Below are 18,104 nucleotides of genomic sequence, written 5' to 3' on the forward strand. Positions count from 1 at the left end.
AGGTACGACTAGGTCAAAGGATGCAAACCTACTTCTCCTACAGTCTTGGAAGATCAGGACTTGCCATGAACAGAAGAAGAAAATAATGAAATCGGTGTGAACTTTGGATATTATGATAGTTAAAAAAAAAAATTAAAAAAAATCACATTTACTTTTCTGGAAAGGTTTGCTTAGGGAACAGGTGGTGCTGCTGAATGAGAAGGAGAGCTGATTGTAGAGGTTAACCCATGAAGGGGATTTGTGAGAGACTAAGCAAGCTACATGGAACGTACAATAGACGGCTATAAAATAAGCTGTTCCTTTTGACCTAAGCTGAGTTTTGGCTAGATAATTTTCTAGTAAAATTGGTTTCAACGGGGGTTTTTTTGGTTTTTTTTTACTAGACAGGTAGACACTTCTGAACCACAATTGCTGAGGTTAGCTTGGGGCACATTGGTAAATATTTTAGCTACTCTGTGGCCCTATTTCTTTTGAGGTAGGGGGTGCGTAACACCCAGTGAACCAGACTTAAGTATCTTCACGTAAGAAAGCAGCACAGAGCAGCACTCGAGGAGGAGACTGGTTTCTTGAGGATGTGATGTCTTTTTATAGGACCAACTTAACAATATGCCTGAGAAGATGATGGAGAGAAGCTGCTGTGCCTACAATCTGGAGGAGCCGCCCGATTTCATGTACAATAAGCTTTGCATAATTCTTATCAGCCAGTGCAGACTCAGTAAGAGGTCAGAAAGTGACTCCAGCATTGCACGTGCAAATAGCAAGAGAATTTATTTTAATCATCAGAAGGTAAAGTCATGCATGACTGAAGTATAGTCAAATTATAACAAGACACGGAGGCTAAACTGAGCTCTGCAAAGAGCAATTAGTCTTTTACACTGAGGACAAAGAAAGTCTACTCTTGCTGTGGTTCTCAATCTGAGCCCACCCAGCCAGTCAGGCTTTCAGAATATCCATGAGATGTTTGAATACAATGGAGGCAGTGCATGCAAATCTGTCATGATGCATATTCATTGTGGATAGATATCTGCAAAGATGACTGCCTAGGTGTGCTCTGAAGACGGGGTTGAAAATCACTGCTGTAGACAGACACTAGGACTCTTCCTGCACTACATTTTTTTTTTTAAATTAATCTAAGGACTTTATTAAATAAAGTGTTTTGTCATTGACACAATCTGGAAGGAAACAATATCTGAATCTGATATAGGGAGGGGGGTTGCACTGAGTAAATTAGGAGCTAATTAAGAAATGGAATTCTTGACAGCCTGGTTGGAACTGAGAACATTTAAAAGAGGAATTTATAATTGCAGCCACTATAGGCTGCCTTCGGTCCTAGGATTTGTGCATCAGGGCCATGCTAGGCCTGGACACCTTCAGGGCGTCTTGCAGGGCCTTTTCGATGATGCAGTTTTGCTATTCCAACACTGTCATGCCCACGATCAAAAATGCAGTAATATTTGGACATGAAAATATCTCCCAAGATCCACAGCTGTCCTGAGCCAGTAAGGAAGTCCATTGCTTGAAAACCGCTGATGCACACTTCTGTCTCTCTTATTCTTTCCTGTAATTACACATGACAACTAATGTATCATTACACATTTTTTTCCCCCTTGGCATACAATTTTTAAACAAACCACACCGCATACCTTTATTACAAACTGCTCTGCTGTTAACGTGTATTCTTTCCGTCCAATGGTGAAGGTGACACTCGGTACCCTGGACAGCTTCTTGCAGTCTAAAAGATACTGCACAAGATACATGGTTAGGTTTTATTTCAACCAAATCAGCCGCACTGGAGGATTAGATGAATGTCTTTTAATTAGGGCAAACTTAACCTAGCTGTAAACACTGCTAATGCTATTCTTTGAAGTGGGATAGACTGAAGTAATACCAACATTTGAAATGATCAGCGAGGATGATTGCCTTTTCTGGCCACAAGCCTATAAGTACCCACGGAATTTGCCCCAGAGTGGACAATCCGAAAACTGTATCATTGAAAGCAAAAAGTGCCATGTCGCAGACGCCCTTTTCCAAAAGGAAAAGACTGACCCGTCTTATGTCTTGGGCCTGCCTGCATTCGTGTGGCGGCTCTGCGGCCTCTTCCCGTTACTGAACGGGGCTAGGATGGGGGCGAGCTGTTGTATTCACGCCAGCGAGGCAGCTGAATGGACCAAAGGGGAACGTGAAGGGTGCAGCCGGGTTGCTGGTGGGGAGTTTGGGGAAGAATGTAGCAGAAAAGCACACCGGGACTGGAGCCTTCTCTGCCCCTTTATACAGTTCTCTTCTAATGTGCCGGTCACAAGAAACTAGTCTTGCATTCCAAGCTGCAGACATTACATTTTATGACACAAAATGGGAGAAAATATTTAGTACATCAGAATGACCCAAGAAAAAACAGCCAGTTGTGTTCAATACATAATTCGCGCCAATTTTTAAAATTGTTTTTAAGTACCTACACCGCAAGTAATAAGAGAAGCTCTGGAACTAAAAAGAATTAAAAGAAAAAGAAAAAAAGACATTTTATGGATTTAATTAGAAATGCTATTGCATCCTGGCTGTGGGGGCCTCCTAGGAGCACCTTGTCCAATTATGTATGATAAACAAGAGTCTCAGTGAGTGGACATGAGCTGGCAAAAGTCCTCACTAAGAAACTGGGCAGCTCCGACATTATTATACGCAGGGCAGCTGCAAGGGGATTAAGCACCCTGCCCAAACCTTCCTGAAATCGTCTGCGGGCATGCTCGAGGCCCAGCAGCAAGCTTTGCAAGAGCCTGAGGATTTGCCCCTTCTTCTCTCACACCCCCCCCCCCCCCACCACCACCTATGGGGGCGGCTGGTTCCTTCTTCTGCCCCACTCCCCAGTCTCCGGTGCTGACTCGCTGCTTGCACAGCCTGGGGCAGACGGTAGCTTCTGCTGCTGCTGCTAAGTGTCCCGTGGGAAGGAGGCCAGGCCACGTCACACCGCACCTCCTTCAGCGCTACTAGCAGCTCCATGTCACTGCCAGTGAGCAGGGGGAAGAGGGGGTCAGGGCAGCTGTCACCGCTGCTCTAGGCACCCATCACGTGCAGCTGCCACCATCCCCACACTCCCTTTAGGCCTAAGCCCCAAGCCTGCTTCTGCTGCAATGGACAGAAAACACCAGCACCAGCAGCATTAACTAATCTCTGGGGATCAGGCTGCAACGCCCACATCCTGCCTCCCGAAGCCTAGGAGAGGAGGAGAAAGTCTCAGAGCCTGGACGCAGAGGCAGGGAGAGAGTCCTAGAGCTTGAAAAGACGACACTGCAGTGATGGAGTATTTTTATTGCTGCCACTCTTAAGAAGTGACTACCTAGTTCACCTAACCTTGATTATAAGGCTACTTTCTTGTAGCATTCTGGAGGTATCAGACTGGCTTCATCTTTGGGCACAATTACATGGTTGTACTGTACAACTTTTTCCTCATACAATAGTTACATAATTCCACCATAAGGGGGCAGCACGTGAATACAACCACAGAGCAAAAGGGGGCCTGAGCTGAGCAATGACAAGAGGGCCGGCAATCCCAGGCAGATTTCAAACGATTCATCTTGTGATAGAGAAAAATGGAACTTTGAGCCAGTTTCTTAAAACTCTAGCTAGCTTTTAAAGCTGAAGGCTTAAGTTAGATATAGATAGATCAATATAAAGATACCTTATGGTGAAGGCAGCTCACGAGCTATGCCACATTCCCACATGGAGAGAGGAGGAAGGGAAAAACCAGAGCACTGCACCCGCTAACCGGATGCTACCTGCAGTTCTCCCGATTCAGCCTTACAGCTCTCTTCCCCTGTGCCATTCAGTTGTGGGGTTTGCTCACTTATCCTGTTTTCTCACTCATCTGCGTGGCTGTTTGTTTATTTCTCATCAGGACCGGTGCAAGAGTATTTGGCCCTCTAGGCGAACCTACGGTCATGCACCCCCTTTCCCCAGTTTAACTACTGGTGGCAGCTCCCGTACAGTGCTCCCTTCTTTGGTGCTAATGGTTCTGGCACAGCAGCCCGATGGCAGGATGGTGCCTGTGCTCCAGGGGACCACTTAGTCAGGCTAATGGAAGCACCGGCTCTGTCTACCATGTACTTTTAGTGCAATTACCTCTCCGTAGCGTGATGGCATGGCCCCGATGGTCTCCTGCAGTTTCCTTATCTGTACAGCAGGTCCAGTAATAAGAGATGTACCAGAATCCACGATGGCCTGACAACCATTAGCGCAAAAGATGTTCCTCCCTCCAACACTGACACTGCAAAGGAACAACGAGTACTTCCTAAATCGTAAAACATAGAAATGATGGCAGAAGACGACCAAATGGCCCATCCAGTCTGCCCAGCAAGCTTTCACACTTTATTTTTTCATCTTTTTTCTCTCTCATACTTATCTGTTACTCTTGGCCTTTAGTAACCTTTTGGTTCTATTTCCCTTCCACCCCCACCATTAATGTAACCTTTGGTTCTATTTCCCTTCCACCCCCACCATTAATGTAGAGAGCAGGGTTGGAACTGCTTCTAAGTGAAGTATTTAGCTTACTTGGTTAGGGGTAGTAACTGCCGCAATAAGCTATTCCCACGCTTGTTTACCTAGCCTGTGCAATTCAGTCCTTGGTTGTTATCTGAATATACATCCACTTTTCTTCAATCCCCCCTGCCATTGAAGCAGAGCGCTACTCTGGATATGTATTGAAAATGAAGTATCAGGCTTAATTGATTTGGGGTAGTAACCGTCATAACAAGCAAGCTACACCCATGCTTATTTGTTTACTCACTGTAATTCAGTCCTTGTTGGTTGTTGTCTGTATATAAAATTATTCCCCCCCTGCCGTTGAAGCAGAGAGGTACACTGGATATGGATATGCATTGAAAGTGAAGTATCAGGCTTGTTTGGTTTGGGGTAGTAACAGTCGTAACAGGCAAGCTAATCCCCGCTTTTTTGTGAATGCAAATCCTTTTTTCCACATTTCCTCTTGCCGTTGAAGCATAGAGCAATGTTGGAGTCGCATTAACCATGTGTATTGTCTATTGAATAAGGGTATTATCTCCAGGTATTAGTTGGCTTTCCCGCAAGCCACCCTCTCTTCAGACCTGTGGCCGATGGACTTAGTAAGAACAGGCCCGGTTCTGCAGTACAGGATTTTTTTTTCTTACATGGAAATTTGAGCTGGAAGTGGGAAATGAAGAGTGATGGGGCCTACTGATCACTTTTTCAGTAAAAAAAAAAAAAAAAAATCAGTCCTGGTGGCTCCTCTAAGAAATTTAGGCTTGTCCTCTGCTGTGTATTTCAATTGTATAATAAGTAGTAAACCACACAAAGGTACCAGATAGATCTATGCCAGCTTGGTCAGGCTGCATCATTGCAGATGATATGAAGAACCAGAAACTGTATTTCAAGTTTGCCTGGTGTAATGCATTTCAGGTGAACTTGGCCTAGACTTTCTGCACTGACCTTTGTGCACTAGGTGGGTTTTGCTATGGTTGCAAAAAGTCCTGATCCAAAAGTTTATCCATCTAGGACTGAAAATGCAGATGGCCTGACTCTAGTAACCCCCTTGGGAGTGTATTCACCTCATCACAGCACGATCCGGCTCTCGTAGGACAACTCTGCCTGTGCCCTCAGTGAGCTTGTCTCCATTTCAAATGTCTCATTAAGCTCCTAATGTTTGCAGACTTGTTTGGCACTGGTACACAGAGTCTATAGTCAACAAGGCATGGTTTTCGGGCCGGCTGTTTCTTCCAATAGGGATGGGGCAGTGGACAAGAGAAAGCATCATAAAGCTGAAAGCTTTCGGGCCGGCTGTTTCTTCCAATAGGGATGGGGCAGTGGACAAGAGAAAGCATCATAAAGCTGAAAGCTCTCTGAAACTGAAAACCTGAAGCAACGGGCCACACATGTTTCTGCCTTTAAATTAGCAGCAGTCTGCCCCCTAACCCTATAGAACGAGTCTATTTATCTTTTTTATTTTTGACCAAAGGCCGATACAGAGGAACCCTCACAGGCAGGAAACCTCACAAAACCAGGCAAAGCCCTATCTGTAAAGGGATGATAAAAGGAAGCGGCACAGATCCTTAGCGAAGGTAAAGCTGCTCCCCAAGAGCCTGCAGGCCTCTGCACCCACCTGTCCAGCTGGATTTGCCAGTAGCCCTTCGCAGTGACTGGAACCCAGTGAATCGAACCTTTGTAAAGGGAATGGTCTATACCTCCGAACAGCAGCTCTCCCCCATCATCATCACTGTCTTCAGTTCTAGGAATTAAAGAAGAAAGAAGAGAATATAAAACAAAAGTCAGAAAAGGCACAAAGTGACAGGCTATGTTGGTAGATATGGATCAGTCTGACTTGTTTACCCACACTGCTCCAGCTCTGGTCATGACTGTCCTTATAGGCCACGCCACGCAAAGGAGATCTCCCACCTGTCCGCTGTGCAAGCTAGAACACCTGCGAAAGGTCACGCCATATTCTTTTTGGTCTGTGCCAGGGAATGTAACCAAGTTGTCCTACTGCTCATGATAGGCAACCTGCCAGCCCCCCAGTATATCTGAGAATGTACCAAAGCCCTGCTGACGCTGCTCCTCCATGCTGGTTGGCCTGGCCTCAGTTTGCTGCAGTTGTAGCACCATTCAGTGTAAATTGTCTGTCATCAACCCCCCCACAGGGAATAACAGCAAAAGTGCCCTAGCCTTGCTCCAGACGGATGACCTTGAAGGTCATTACAACTGCAGTCTTCTTTCACTTGAATATGAAAGAAACAGATTGTAGGTATCATCTACAACTCATTTGTTGACCCTTGTTTTTACCAGCCGGTGGCTTAATGGACGACTCCATGTGCCAGTCCTGTCAATCCAGAACTTTTCAAGGTCATAGGATTTAGAGTAGCACCAACCTTTTTAAATGGAAGGAAAACACAGGCTCTTCCACCAAATTCTGACTTAGCATTCTGTCAAATACCGGAAAAGCACCAGCAACTGCTAAGGACGGGTATCCCAGGCCAAGCACCCCATCAAAGCGTGCAAGAGCAAACGTCATTCCTGGCTCCAGCACAGACTCCCCAAAGTCCTGATTGGTGATGGTAAGGTTGCTGATCTGTTCGTTGTTTGGCAAAAAAAAGTAGTCATGGAAAGAAACAATATGACATTCAGATGTACAGAACTAGGTTCTACCACACTGATCTCACAAAAAGTAAAAGGAGCCAGTGATTATCTCTCAGGTAGTTATAATGGTATTATAATGACCTATTAATGTTACACCAAGGAGGGCACAAGTGTAAAACAAGGTCCGGTTATAATCGTATACCAATGCAGCTCTCGACATCTTCTAAGGTCCTATATGTAGCAGGTTTTTTTTTCATGCAAATACGTTTTTTTAAAAAGCCCATACACAATAAAGAGCACCCGTGATGTAAGTCTGATCAAACATGGTTCAGTTATAGAAGCAAAAATTCTTAAAACCTAGTACTTAACTTATACTGAAGTGACCCACTTAAGCTTAACCATTCACAGCGTCACAGGTCGAAGGCAAGATGTGTAAAGCTTTTTTTTTTTTTTTTTTTTATATATATATATATAAAGTAGGAGCTAGAAACAAAAAAGCAAACAAAATCTATTTTTTTTAAATCTTTTTCCAATTGCCACTTAAGTTATCGAGCTCCTGCAAGCGGGAGATCCTTGGAGATCTTGCCCCTTCTAGAAACGCATCTGTTCCCCTACCGAAGAGAGCAGATCCCTAACAGCGGTCAAAGAGCGCACAAAGTTTTTTCACTCACCTGCAGGGTGTCTTTCCCAGCTATCCCCAGGATCTGCCCTGTGCCGTACTGTATGGCAAAGGCCCTACCTGCATGCTGGTAGGAGTCGGAGAGAAACGATTTGAACCTTTCATGTACTCCTGGGCACAAGGAAAGAAGATGCAAGCTCTTTTGTACAAAAAATGCAGCGTAATGGTTCTTATAAAATCACCAGGAACCCTCACAGGGTACACAGGATGAGTCCTGGGGGCGGGGGCTTGTCTGCAGGGTGGCTGCACAGTGGGCAGCAAGGCTTAAGAGAGAGAAAGACAGATGGGTGTAAATTCTGCCCAGGCCGTCCCTGTAATGCAGGGGGTCCAAGGAAGAAGGGGAATCCACTTGTAGCAGCTTCCCAATCTCCTGAGATGGACCCCTCTCTGCTCTAGGGGCCCTTCCCCCAAATTGTCATGTGGGAGGCGTTTATTGCCTTTCCGGCCTTCAAGAAGCCCAACAGCAGGGCACAAACAAAACAGACTATTCCCACCCCCCCCCCCCATATGAACCAGTTACCTTATGGGTTTGGTTCATTTGCCTCTAGGGTATCAGAAAGGCTGGCAGAGGAAGCAGGAAGCATCAGGAAGGAAAGTGGTATTTAGATACATTTGGATTATTTGCAAGCTTTCAGCTTTGCTTGATCTCCTAATCGCAGCTGCATAATTTTAAGATTCATTTTGCCCTGCACCCTCTTAATTTCGTCTTCCTCTCTCTCTCTCTCTCCCTCCCTCCCCACCCGCGGACATCCTTAAGCAACACGCTGCATCTTACGGCAGGCTTCGCTGACGCAATACTCTGATGGGATCCAGAAGTTGGAAGATCCAGTGTCAAACACCACGGTGAAGTTCTGAGGGGGCGTCCCAACACCGACCACCCCGTAGTACTGAGCCTGGAAAACAAGAGCAGGCGTTGGCCCATTAACGTTCAAAGCAAAAAAAAAACACTCCTGACCAGCTAAGGTAAGCCCATGGGGTCTGAAATGTACTGTACTAACCAATCTAATCTCATCTCCAAATCCAAACACACTCCTGCTCTGTGTACTTAAATTTAGGAAAAACAAGTAGAACATCTTGGTGTACATTGTCTCTCTTTTATAGTACTGTTGGTGGGACATAATTGCAAAGAAATGCCTTCAGAGTTCACCCCCCACCCTTTGCATTTGTTGTTGGTCAGGACAAACTTATCTTCACTCTGGGTCCTCAAGGACCTCCATTGGTTTTGATTTTTAAGTTAATCCACAGGGCCAGTTTTCAGATTTTGGTGCCAATCAGAAGGGAATGGAAGGGAGGTGCAGAGAGATATACATACACACTGTCTCTAAATCAGAGAAATAGATAGTCTAGAATAGTTTATCTAAGAAAGAATGATGTTTAAGGTTAAAGATCCACAAAAAGTCATTCTAAGGTAAAAGAAAATTAGGTAGACACATGCACACTGGAAAGAGAGAAATACCGAAATCTGGAATGATGTGTTTCTAATCAGTTCACATGGTCAGTCAGTTTTCTCCAGGGATACGTAGGCCAAAGATCAGCCACACAAGCTGGGTGACGTCCCTCATCATCACCGAGATGGGAAAGCTCTTAGAGTTCAGAACAGAGGAGGATTTTCTGAGCACGTACAGGATCCCGCATTGCCACAGCTGTCTGAATTTTCTCTGTTGGAAACGGGATGCTGGGCTTGATGGACCCTTGGTCTGACCTAGCATGGCAATTTCTTATGTTCTGTCATTTTTGCTCTCTCTCTATCAAAGCTGCTTATCATTTTTTTCCCTTAGGTATGCAAATGTATCTCATGCATATTCATTGTGGATATCCTGAAAATTCAACTGGCCGTGGGGTCCCCAGGACAGGTTTGGGAAGCCCTGCACTAGAGAGAAGACAACATTAGAGTAACCTCCAATAATATTATACAATTCAGAAACCTCCTGTGAATCGTATATTTTTCCACTTTTCCATTCCAGAGATGGTTCTCCTGGTCATAAGAACATAAGAAATTGCCATGCTGAGTCAGACCAAGGGTCCATCAAGTCCAGCATTCTGTTTCCAACAGAGGCCAAACCAGGCCACAAGAACCTGGCAAGTACCCAAACACTAAGAAGATCCCATGCTACTGATGCAATTAATAGCAGTGGCTATTCCCCAAGTAAACTTGATTAATAGCTGTTAATGGACTTCTCCTCCAAGAACTTATCCAAACCTTTTTTGAACCCAGCTACACTAACTGCACCAACCACATCCTCTGGCAACAAATTCCAGAGCTTAATTGTGCATTGAGTGAAAAAGAATTTTCTCTGATTAGTCTTAAATGTGCTACTTGCTAACTTCATGGAATGCCCCCTAGTCCTTCTATTATCCAAAAGTGTAAATAACCGATTCACATCTACTCGTTGAAGACCTCGTTCCATCAGATGCCTCTTCTCACAAAATTGCATATCCAGCTTTTGTTCCAAAGATAGCCAGAGATTCTTTTCCCACTAAACCAGCAGGGTGTAATCTAGAGAAGACATATTTGATCTATTAAAGTTTGACTCTCCTAAGCAAGTTATTGCAGTACCAATGGGACTTCAGACAAGAGCGTGGCTGACACTTTAGTCAACACTACCAGTTTAAAAAAAAAAATGGACATCAAATAAGGTTCAGGCTTGTCCAGGCCAACAAAGGGTTCAACTACCTCATCAGTCAGCAGTGGCAGAGTTGGCTTAAAAAAAAAAAAAAGCAAAAATATTTAAATTAATTCTAATACCCTGCCTTATTGAATAGCACAGCAAAGTTTTCCATTCATCTATGTTAAGGTCTAGAATAGCTACACATCACTTGTACCTGGTGCAGTCTATGTATTCTTGCTTACAAAAACTATTTAAAAAATTTATATTCTGGCCATAGCAGAAAAACTACAGGATAAGCCTCAATAACTTCCAGCAGATTGCAAACATTGTTTTATATGTAACCCCCCGAGGGGATATAATGATGGAATGGGGTTTCCCTAGGGTTTAAGGGTCTTCCCTTCCAAATTTGTGTGGTGGGTTCTAAAGTTTGGTCGTGCAGATGGTGAAGTGGACCTTAATGGTAACAGCAGGAGTAGTGGAGGACTCCATTCTCCTCTTGTACTGACTGGACAGGGAGGAGAACCATCCACTCCCCTCCATAAACTTCGAGCCCGTGCTTCACCTCTGGGCTGGCTAAGTAAAGCGCGGAAGACACAGAGTTTCAAATTCCAAACACTTAACTTTATTTTTCTGGATGAACCAGCCAGCAACTATTTACATTTCATTTATTTATAACCTGCTTACACACAAGGCACTAAGCAGCATACATAATTCGTACATAGTAGTTGAAAGTAGAGAAAAGATATAAAATGCACAGCACATCTAAAAACTGTACACAAACTATCAGCTAGTATCCAATACATAAAATAAAAGCCCTTATAAAGGAGTGTGTTTAAAAACTCATAAAAGTTAAGAAGTTTCAGTAACAGGCTTGTTTAAATAAAAATGTCTTTATAAGACTCTTGAACATCTTGGAACAGCCTCCAGCTGCAGATCATGTATCAGCGAATTCCAGAGGTGGGGCATAGCCACAGAACATGCTCGTTCTCTTGCAATACATAAACAGGCATGCTTTATGGATGGGGCTTCAAGGAGGCCGTGATCCATAGAGCGCAGGAGCCTAGTAGGCTTATAGATTTTCAAGGATGTGGAGCAGATTACGTTCTGGATAACACAATACAGAAATTCATGGGTTCCCATAACATCCCAATTTCCCTAGGAACATAATGGTACATTCCTCCTCTTCAGTACTTGTCCCTCACACTATTTCTTTTCCATGGACCAACCTGGACAGGCAGCCTACCCTCTCACAGCTTCTTAAATAGTACCACACTCCGAAACCAGTTAAATGGGGATGAAATGCAACTCCCAGTTGCATGGTTACTCACACGTCTGTATTCCCACCCTCCCCTTGGTGCACGTCCTCCGGACCCACTGCACATCAAGGAATTCTCCGGGGCACTCGTCTCGGACTCGCCCCTCTCCTGAACTCCTGGCACACTTCCTCTTTCCTTCCTCTCCTGGTTACGTCTCTCCTTCACCTTTTTGGGAGGAGGAAGACACCCACTTCACACCATTCCTTGAGGGGAGATCAGCTTCTACAGGGCACTATTCTAACTTAAGGGTCCCTGAGCCCCCCCAGCCGGTCACAGTCTGCTCTGAAAAAGGCAAAAAACCACCAAAGGTTCCCACTGAACTGTGATTACCCAATCATAACAGCCCAAAGTCTGGAAGGGAACATGTACACTCTTTTCCCAACCAAGACATCATCTATTACATATAATGCGCAGACCTCTAAAATGCCATCTAGTGGTCTTTTTGTAGTACTACACAATACATTTATAAAACTTTATTCAAACATGGTTAACATGAGAACCCCCAGGTTTGCCCACTCAGAGCCTCTTAGAAGACTACCAAACTTGAAAAAAGTTCACCATATTTGGGGGGCTCCCTACATATATCAACTCTGCACACAGCAGATCAGCCCTTGAAGCTTACGACATCTTCCAGGACATCAGCTATAGTAATTGGAGCCAGAAGATTGCCTTGGCTTTAAGCTTCAGAACTTGCTGACATTCCATGTACAGGATATAATCTCTTTGGAGAAGAGATGAAAGGAACAATAAATCTTAAGGATCACTCTGCTAGTCTACCACCGGGCCCTGTCAGAGGGGGTGTGGTAGATAGCTGAGGCATAGGGGACCGTCCACCACCAGATTGATCAGATCTGCGAACCACGGCCTTCTTGGCTACTCCGGAGCCACCAGAACAACCTGTCCCTAGTGGTATTCGATCTGGCACAAAACCTTCCCCACCAGCGGCCATGGAGAAAACACGTAAAGGAGAATATGTGGAGGCCAAGGAAGAACCAGAGCGTCCACTTCTTCTGAGCCTTGCTCCCTTCTGCGACTGAAGAAACGAGATGCTTTTGCATTCAAACGAGTTGCCATCAAGTCTAACCGGGGAGTCCCCCACCAGCTGTTGATGAGCCGCAGTTCCTCGTTTGATAGTTCCCATTCTCCGGGATCTAGCTTCTGCCAGCTGAGGAAGTCCGCCTGTACATTGTTGACTCCGGCTATATGGGATGCCGCTATGCGAGACAGATGGCGTTCTGCCCAGTCCATCAACATGTCCACTTCGGAGGCTACTAGCTGACTTTTTGTGCCCCCTTGTTGGTTTATGTAAGCCACGGTGGTTGCATTGTCGGATAGGACCCGTACCGCCTGGTGGTGAATCAGTGGAAGAAATTGGCGCAGCGCCAAGCGAACCGCCCTGGTTTCTAAGCGGTTGATGGACCACGTGGTCTGTGGCAGCGTCCAAAAACCCTGCGCTGACCGCGACTGACAGACTGCCCCCCAACCTGTCAGGCTGGCATCCTTCGTCACGATTATCCATTGAGGGGGCTCCAGGTCCACGCCTCAAAGCAAGTGATCCAGAATCAACCACCAATCCAGACTGGACCTGGCCGGTTCGAGGAGCGGTAATGGCAGCTGGAACTCTGCCAACTTGGGGTCCCAACGAGAAAGTAGTACCCTCTGCAAAGGCCACATATGAGCAAAGGCCCAAGGGACCAACTCCAGGGTAGATGCCATAAAACCAAGAACCTGCAAATAGTCCTACACCACGGGTAAGGGAAGAGCTAACAGGCGCCGAACCTGAGACATTAGCCACTCCATCCTCACCAGTGGTAGGGAAACCTTGCCCATATCGGTGTCGAACCGTGCTCCCAGAAATTCCAACACCTGGGACGGAACCAGTTGGCTCTTGGTATAGTTGACAACCCAGCCTAGGAAACTCAGACGACTCAAAACTGATTGTATCGTGTTCTTGCTGAGCACTTTCGACGTCGCTCAGATGAGCCAGTCGTCCAAGTAGGGATGTACCAATATGCCCTCTCTCCGAAGGCTCGCTGCTACCACCACCATCACCTTGGTGAAGAACTTCGGAGCTGTCGCCAGCCCGAAGGGTAGGGCAGAAAACTGGAAATGCTGCCCCATGATCAAGAACTGTAGAAATCTCTGATGATATTCCTGGATCCCTATGTAGAGATAAGCCTCTTTTAGATCCAAAGAAGCCAAAAACTCGCCTTTGTGGACAGCCGCAATGACGGATCTCAATGTCTCCATTCGAAATCGAGGGATTCGCAACGCCTTGTTGACCTGCTTCAAATCCAATATCGGGCGGAATGAGCCCTCCTTCTTGGGAACGATAAAGTAAATGGAGTAGCGACCGGTCCGACGCTCGGCTGCGGGAACCGGAACAATGGCTCCCAGAGCCTGCAATCGAGACAGTGTTGGCCAAACCACTTGCTGCTTTGTCTGAGACCCGCTGGGCGATACTAGAAACAGATCGCGAAGGGGTCATGCAAAATCCAAAGCATAGCCATGATTTATAATGTCGGGAACCCACTGGTCTGAGGTTATCTTGGCCCATTCCTCTTGAAAGTGGAAGAGTCGCCCCCCAATCTCCAGAACTGAAGGATGGGCCAGCGTCCCTTCATTGGGATGCTTTGTTGTTGGCAAAGACATGAGAGGTTCCAGCGCGCTGAGGCCGCCTGCCACGAAAGGAATGCACCCATGCTTGAGACCTTGTGGGCAGCTGCTGAGGGACGTAGGAGGAAGAGCCCCTATCTGAGCAGAAACGGCGTTGTCCTCGAAAACGGCCCCAAAATGTGCCGAGTGAACGAAATGATCTGGGCTTGTCCTCCGGTAGCTTGTAAACTTTGTTCTCCCCCAAGGAGCGAACCAGCTGCTCTAGCTCATCTCCGAATAAAAGCTTGCCCCGAAAAGGAAAGTAACCCAACTGTGACTTAGAGGAGGCATCCGCCGACCAGTTACGTAGCCATAGTAGTCGCCTTGCGGAAACTGCTGAAGCCATAATGCGGGCCGAGGTGCGGAGGAGATCATACAAGGCATCAGCCGTATATGCCACTGCAGATTCCATGTGGTTCGTCTGCTCAGCTTCCTCTGGAGGAAGGTCCTGTGCCATCATCACCCACATCATGAGTGGAGGAGTCCTGAGTCATGGGGTTTGCAGATGGGGCAGGGATGGAAGATCCATCACCCTGGACCGTGCTAAGTACCCTCGACCCAGGGCTCTCCTGGTCTGCTGTGACCTTAAAACACTTAGCTTGGGCAGAAGACCGATTTTTCCAGTCAGTTTCAGCTTCTACATAAGCTTTATGTAGAAGCAATACAAACTGGGAAGAAAATGGGTGAGGTCTCTTTAAGGCCCCCCCCCCTTGATAGAAACGGGGGTGGGCCCGAGTCCTGCTGAAAATCGCTTGGCCTTTGAGGGCTGAGTGCCGGCGGGGACAGAGGAGGAAGCTCCTCCCTCCCCTATTGAATCTGCATCGCGATCTGAATGGGGCAAGATGCGCGGGATTTGAATGAGGTAAGATGGCCGCCGCCCCCGTGCCAATCGGGAGCGTGCCGGGCCTCTGCCTCCGAGGAGGCGGCTTGCTTCGATGTCCCCTCTGACGCGGCAGGGCTGTTCCCCTGCCCGAAATCGGCCGCTGCGAAAGCCCCTCGCCCCCAGGGATACACCGGAAGCAGAGGCCTTCGCTGGAGAGCCGGTACCCCGGCTCCCCACATGCCGAGCAAACGGCTCCCAGCAGCATGATAAAAGTGCGCGAACTCAGTCGGGTGACAGGCCACCCCTTCCGGAGACCCGGGAGATCAAGACAGGCGAGGGCCGCAAAAGGTTTGTTGAAATAATAGTAATAAAAAACCCTCTCTCTCTAACAAAAAAATTGTCTTTTTTTTTTTTTTTAATTAACTTTAATAAGCTTTCTAAGCTCAGGGGAACAACCTCCTTGAAACACCAGGACACTGGACCATCAGAGGAATTAGATACTTCTCTGGAGTAGCTGTGCCACAGAGGTATGCTGCTTCTCTGTAGGAGGGGGAGAGTGACCGGCCCACCGGTAAATCCTCCCCCTGATAGCTCACCGAGTAGGGGACAAGAAGTTTCTCCGGGAAAAGGCTGTAGGGCAATGCCCTGCCTTGCCTGTCTGTGTCTTTTTTTTTTTTTTTTTTTAAGAATTGATCTAGTCAGAGGATTCTCCCTTAAGTTTAAACCAAACCTGGACGAGGAACCCTCCCAATTTAGAGATGATCAGGACCGCAGGTTATGCCTCTCAATCTGCTGGAGACAGAGAAATACTGAGGGATCGCAGGTGGCACCCCGGGTTATATGGGAGGTGCCTTTTCAGCTTTTCTCTGACTCCATCTGCTGGAGGGGAGGCATAACCCAGCAGTCTGGACTGATCCTGGTACGTAGAGGGAACTAAAGTTAACATAGCTTATCCCTTTCTCCATTACCAGCCTCAAGTCCTTTTAAATTCACCCACTATTCTTGTCCTCACCAGCTCTTTGTATGACTTGCCATGAAACTGGCTCAATGTCTTCTAAAACTCCAGTGAAACCAACATCTCCAACTATTGTCTCACAACTTGCAAATCTGCACTTCTCTTATCCAGTCACTTACTTCCAAGCTATTTCAAATTCAGTTATTCCACCAACCTCAGCTTCAGGAAACAACAAGGATAGGGAAACTCATTTCAACCATTCATGTACTCAAGAGAGCTAATTGCCAACAGAAAAATGGGCTTCACACGAACCACCTAGAACTGAGAGCAATTTTCAGCCCTCAAAATATTCAGTCCCTGGATACAGAAAAAAGTAGTCTTGATTTAAAAAGGCAATCATGTAGCCATGTTCTATATCAATAAATAGGGAAGGATAGGCTCCTTCAACCTTTGACAGGAAACCTATAAAATTTGGAAATGGGCAATTTCCTACAGAATACCTAAGTATTCTGTCTCTTGGTCTCTTTCACAGAGAGAAAATCAGTAGCAGACAAGTTAAGTTGCCAGTTACTGCCACATGAATGGTCATTAGACAATTGAGTAACCTGGGAACTTTTCCAGCAGTGGCGCACTCTGACCATAGATCTATTTATGACACCTTGAAACACGGCTTCCAAATATTGCTCCAGAATGCCAGTGGAGACAATTTCTTCATTCTGTGCAATCAGGGACTGCTTTATGCTTTTCCATAGTTCCAGTTATAACCAAAGTACTGCAGACGTTATGAAGAGACAGTGGCACAATTGTGAGGACAGCCCTGTTTTGGCCTCCCCCAGTTTGGTTTCTATGGTTGTAATGCCTAGCTGTTCAACGTACGGTAAGATTACACACAGTCTATTCCCATTCCTGATCAGACAGGGCGACAGGAATCCTCTACAACCCAACCTTCAAACGCTGGTGCTGATTGCAAGGATGCTGAAAGCAACCAGTATCGTCCCTTAAATTCTTATGACGTGAGCAACATTCTCCGAAAACATCTAAGGGGGCAAAAAGGGAGGGGGAGAAGGGGCTTCCACTGGGCAGAGGGAAGTGGAGAGCCAGAGAGAAGGAGTGGAGGAGGAGAAAGAAGGGGGATGCAGGGCAAGGAGTGGAGGGGGCAAGAGATGAGAATACTGAAAAAGGGGGTGGGGTGGATGCTAGAGCCACTGCAACCAGAGCCACTGTGGCTCTAGTTGCAGTGGCTCCGGTTGCCACTGTGCCCGTGCCCCACAGGAGAGTGCCAGAGCTGCCAGTGCTGTTGGGGCGGGGGTGCAGTTCTGTTCTGAATATCCGCGCTGCGCTCGGAACATTCTGGTCTTGGCCGTGCTCCCGTCTGGGAGTATCGGGCAAACTGCAAAGGAATAATGTTCTGTCTGAAGCTTTATTCCTCATGCAAACGAGGTTGCACGAAGCAGCAGAAGCAAGGGAGAGAATGCGCACATGTCCGACCTCTGCCCGTTGCATGATGCCTTTATACAAATCCCCATCTGACGCTTAGCAGGAGATGCCCAGCATGCAGAATAAAACCGCAGACACGTGCAGGAATGCGGCTGTCCTAGGTCACTCTACTTACATTCATGTAATCATACAGTTTTTCCAAAGCTGGCTCTGCCTTACTGAAAATATCTTCCGGGAAGCACTGTTGATACTTCTGAGCAAAAACGTCTGGCCGGTGGAGCTGCCAAAACTCTTCCAGCTTTTCAGCTTCTCGCAGCTGCCTTTGGATGGTCTTAAATCGCACCAGCGGGATTCTGGGGAGAGAAGCCATCGCACTGTCATATTACATCGCTGCCCTCTCCAAACTCCGGGAGCCTTCGGCAGTAACCATGAAAAGGGCTTTAATATCACCCCTGAAACATTGCCTTACCTTTCAATTGATTGGGCAAAATGGATGTAAAGGAGGGTGGCGAGCAGCAGCTTCATTGTTGCAGGTGCT

At 46.6% G+C, this 18,104-nt stretch overlaps 1 protein-coding gene across 1 annotated transcript; it reads right to left on the reverse strand.

The window, feature by feature from the left end:
* Nucleotides 1–713: 713 nt before the first annotated feature.
* LOC115089173 (cathepsin E-like) lies at nucleotides 714–18,104 on the reverse strand. The gene is made up of 9 exons (XM_029597205.1): nucleotides 18,036–18,104; nucleotides 17,742–17,919; nucleotides 8,547–8,664; nucleotides 7,764–7,882; nucleotides 6,885–7,084; nucleotides 6,122–6,247; nucleotides 4,111–4,255; nucleotides 1,644–1,742; nucleotides 714–1,558 (listed from the first exon to the last, which is right to left on the reverse strand). The coding sequence occupies exons 1-9, from the start codon at nucleotides 18,089–18,091 to the stop codon at nucleotides 1,355–1,357; spliced, it is 1,245 nt and encodes a 414-aa protein (XP_029453065.1). The 5' UTR covers nucleotides 18,092–18,104; the 3' UTR covers nucleotides 714–1,354.

This window comes from Rhinatrema bivittatum, chromosome 4 (assembly GCF_901001135.1).
Source record: "Rhinatrema bivittatum chromosome 4, aRhiBiv1.1, whole genome shotgun sequence".
Classification (NCBI taxonomy): Eukaryota; Metazoa; Chordata; class Amphibia; order Gymnophiona; family Rhinatrematidae; genus Rhinatrema; species Rhinatrema bivittatum.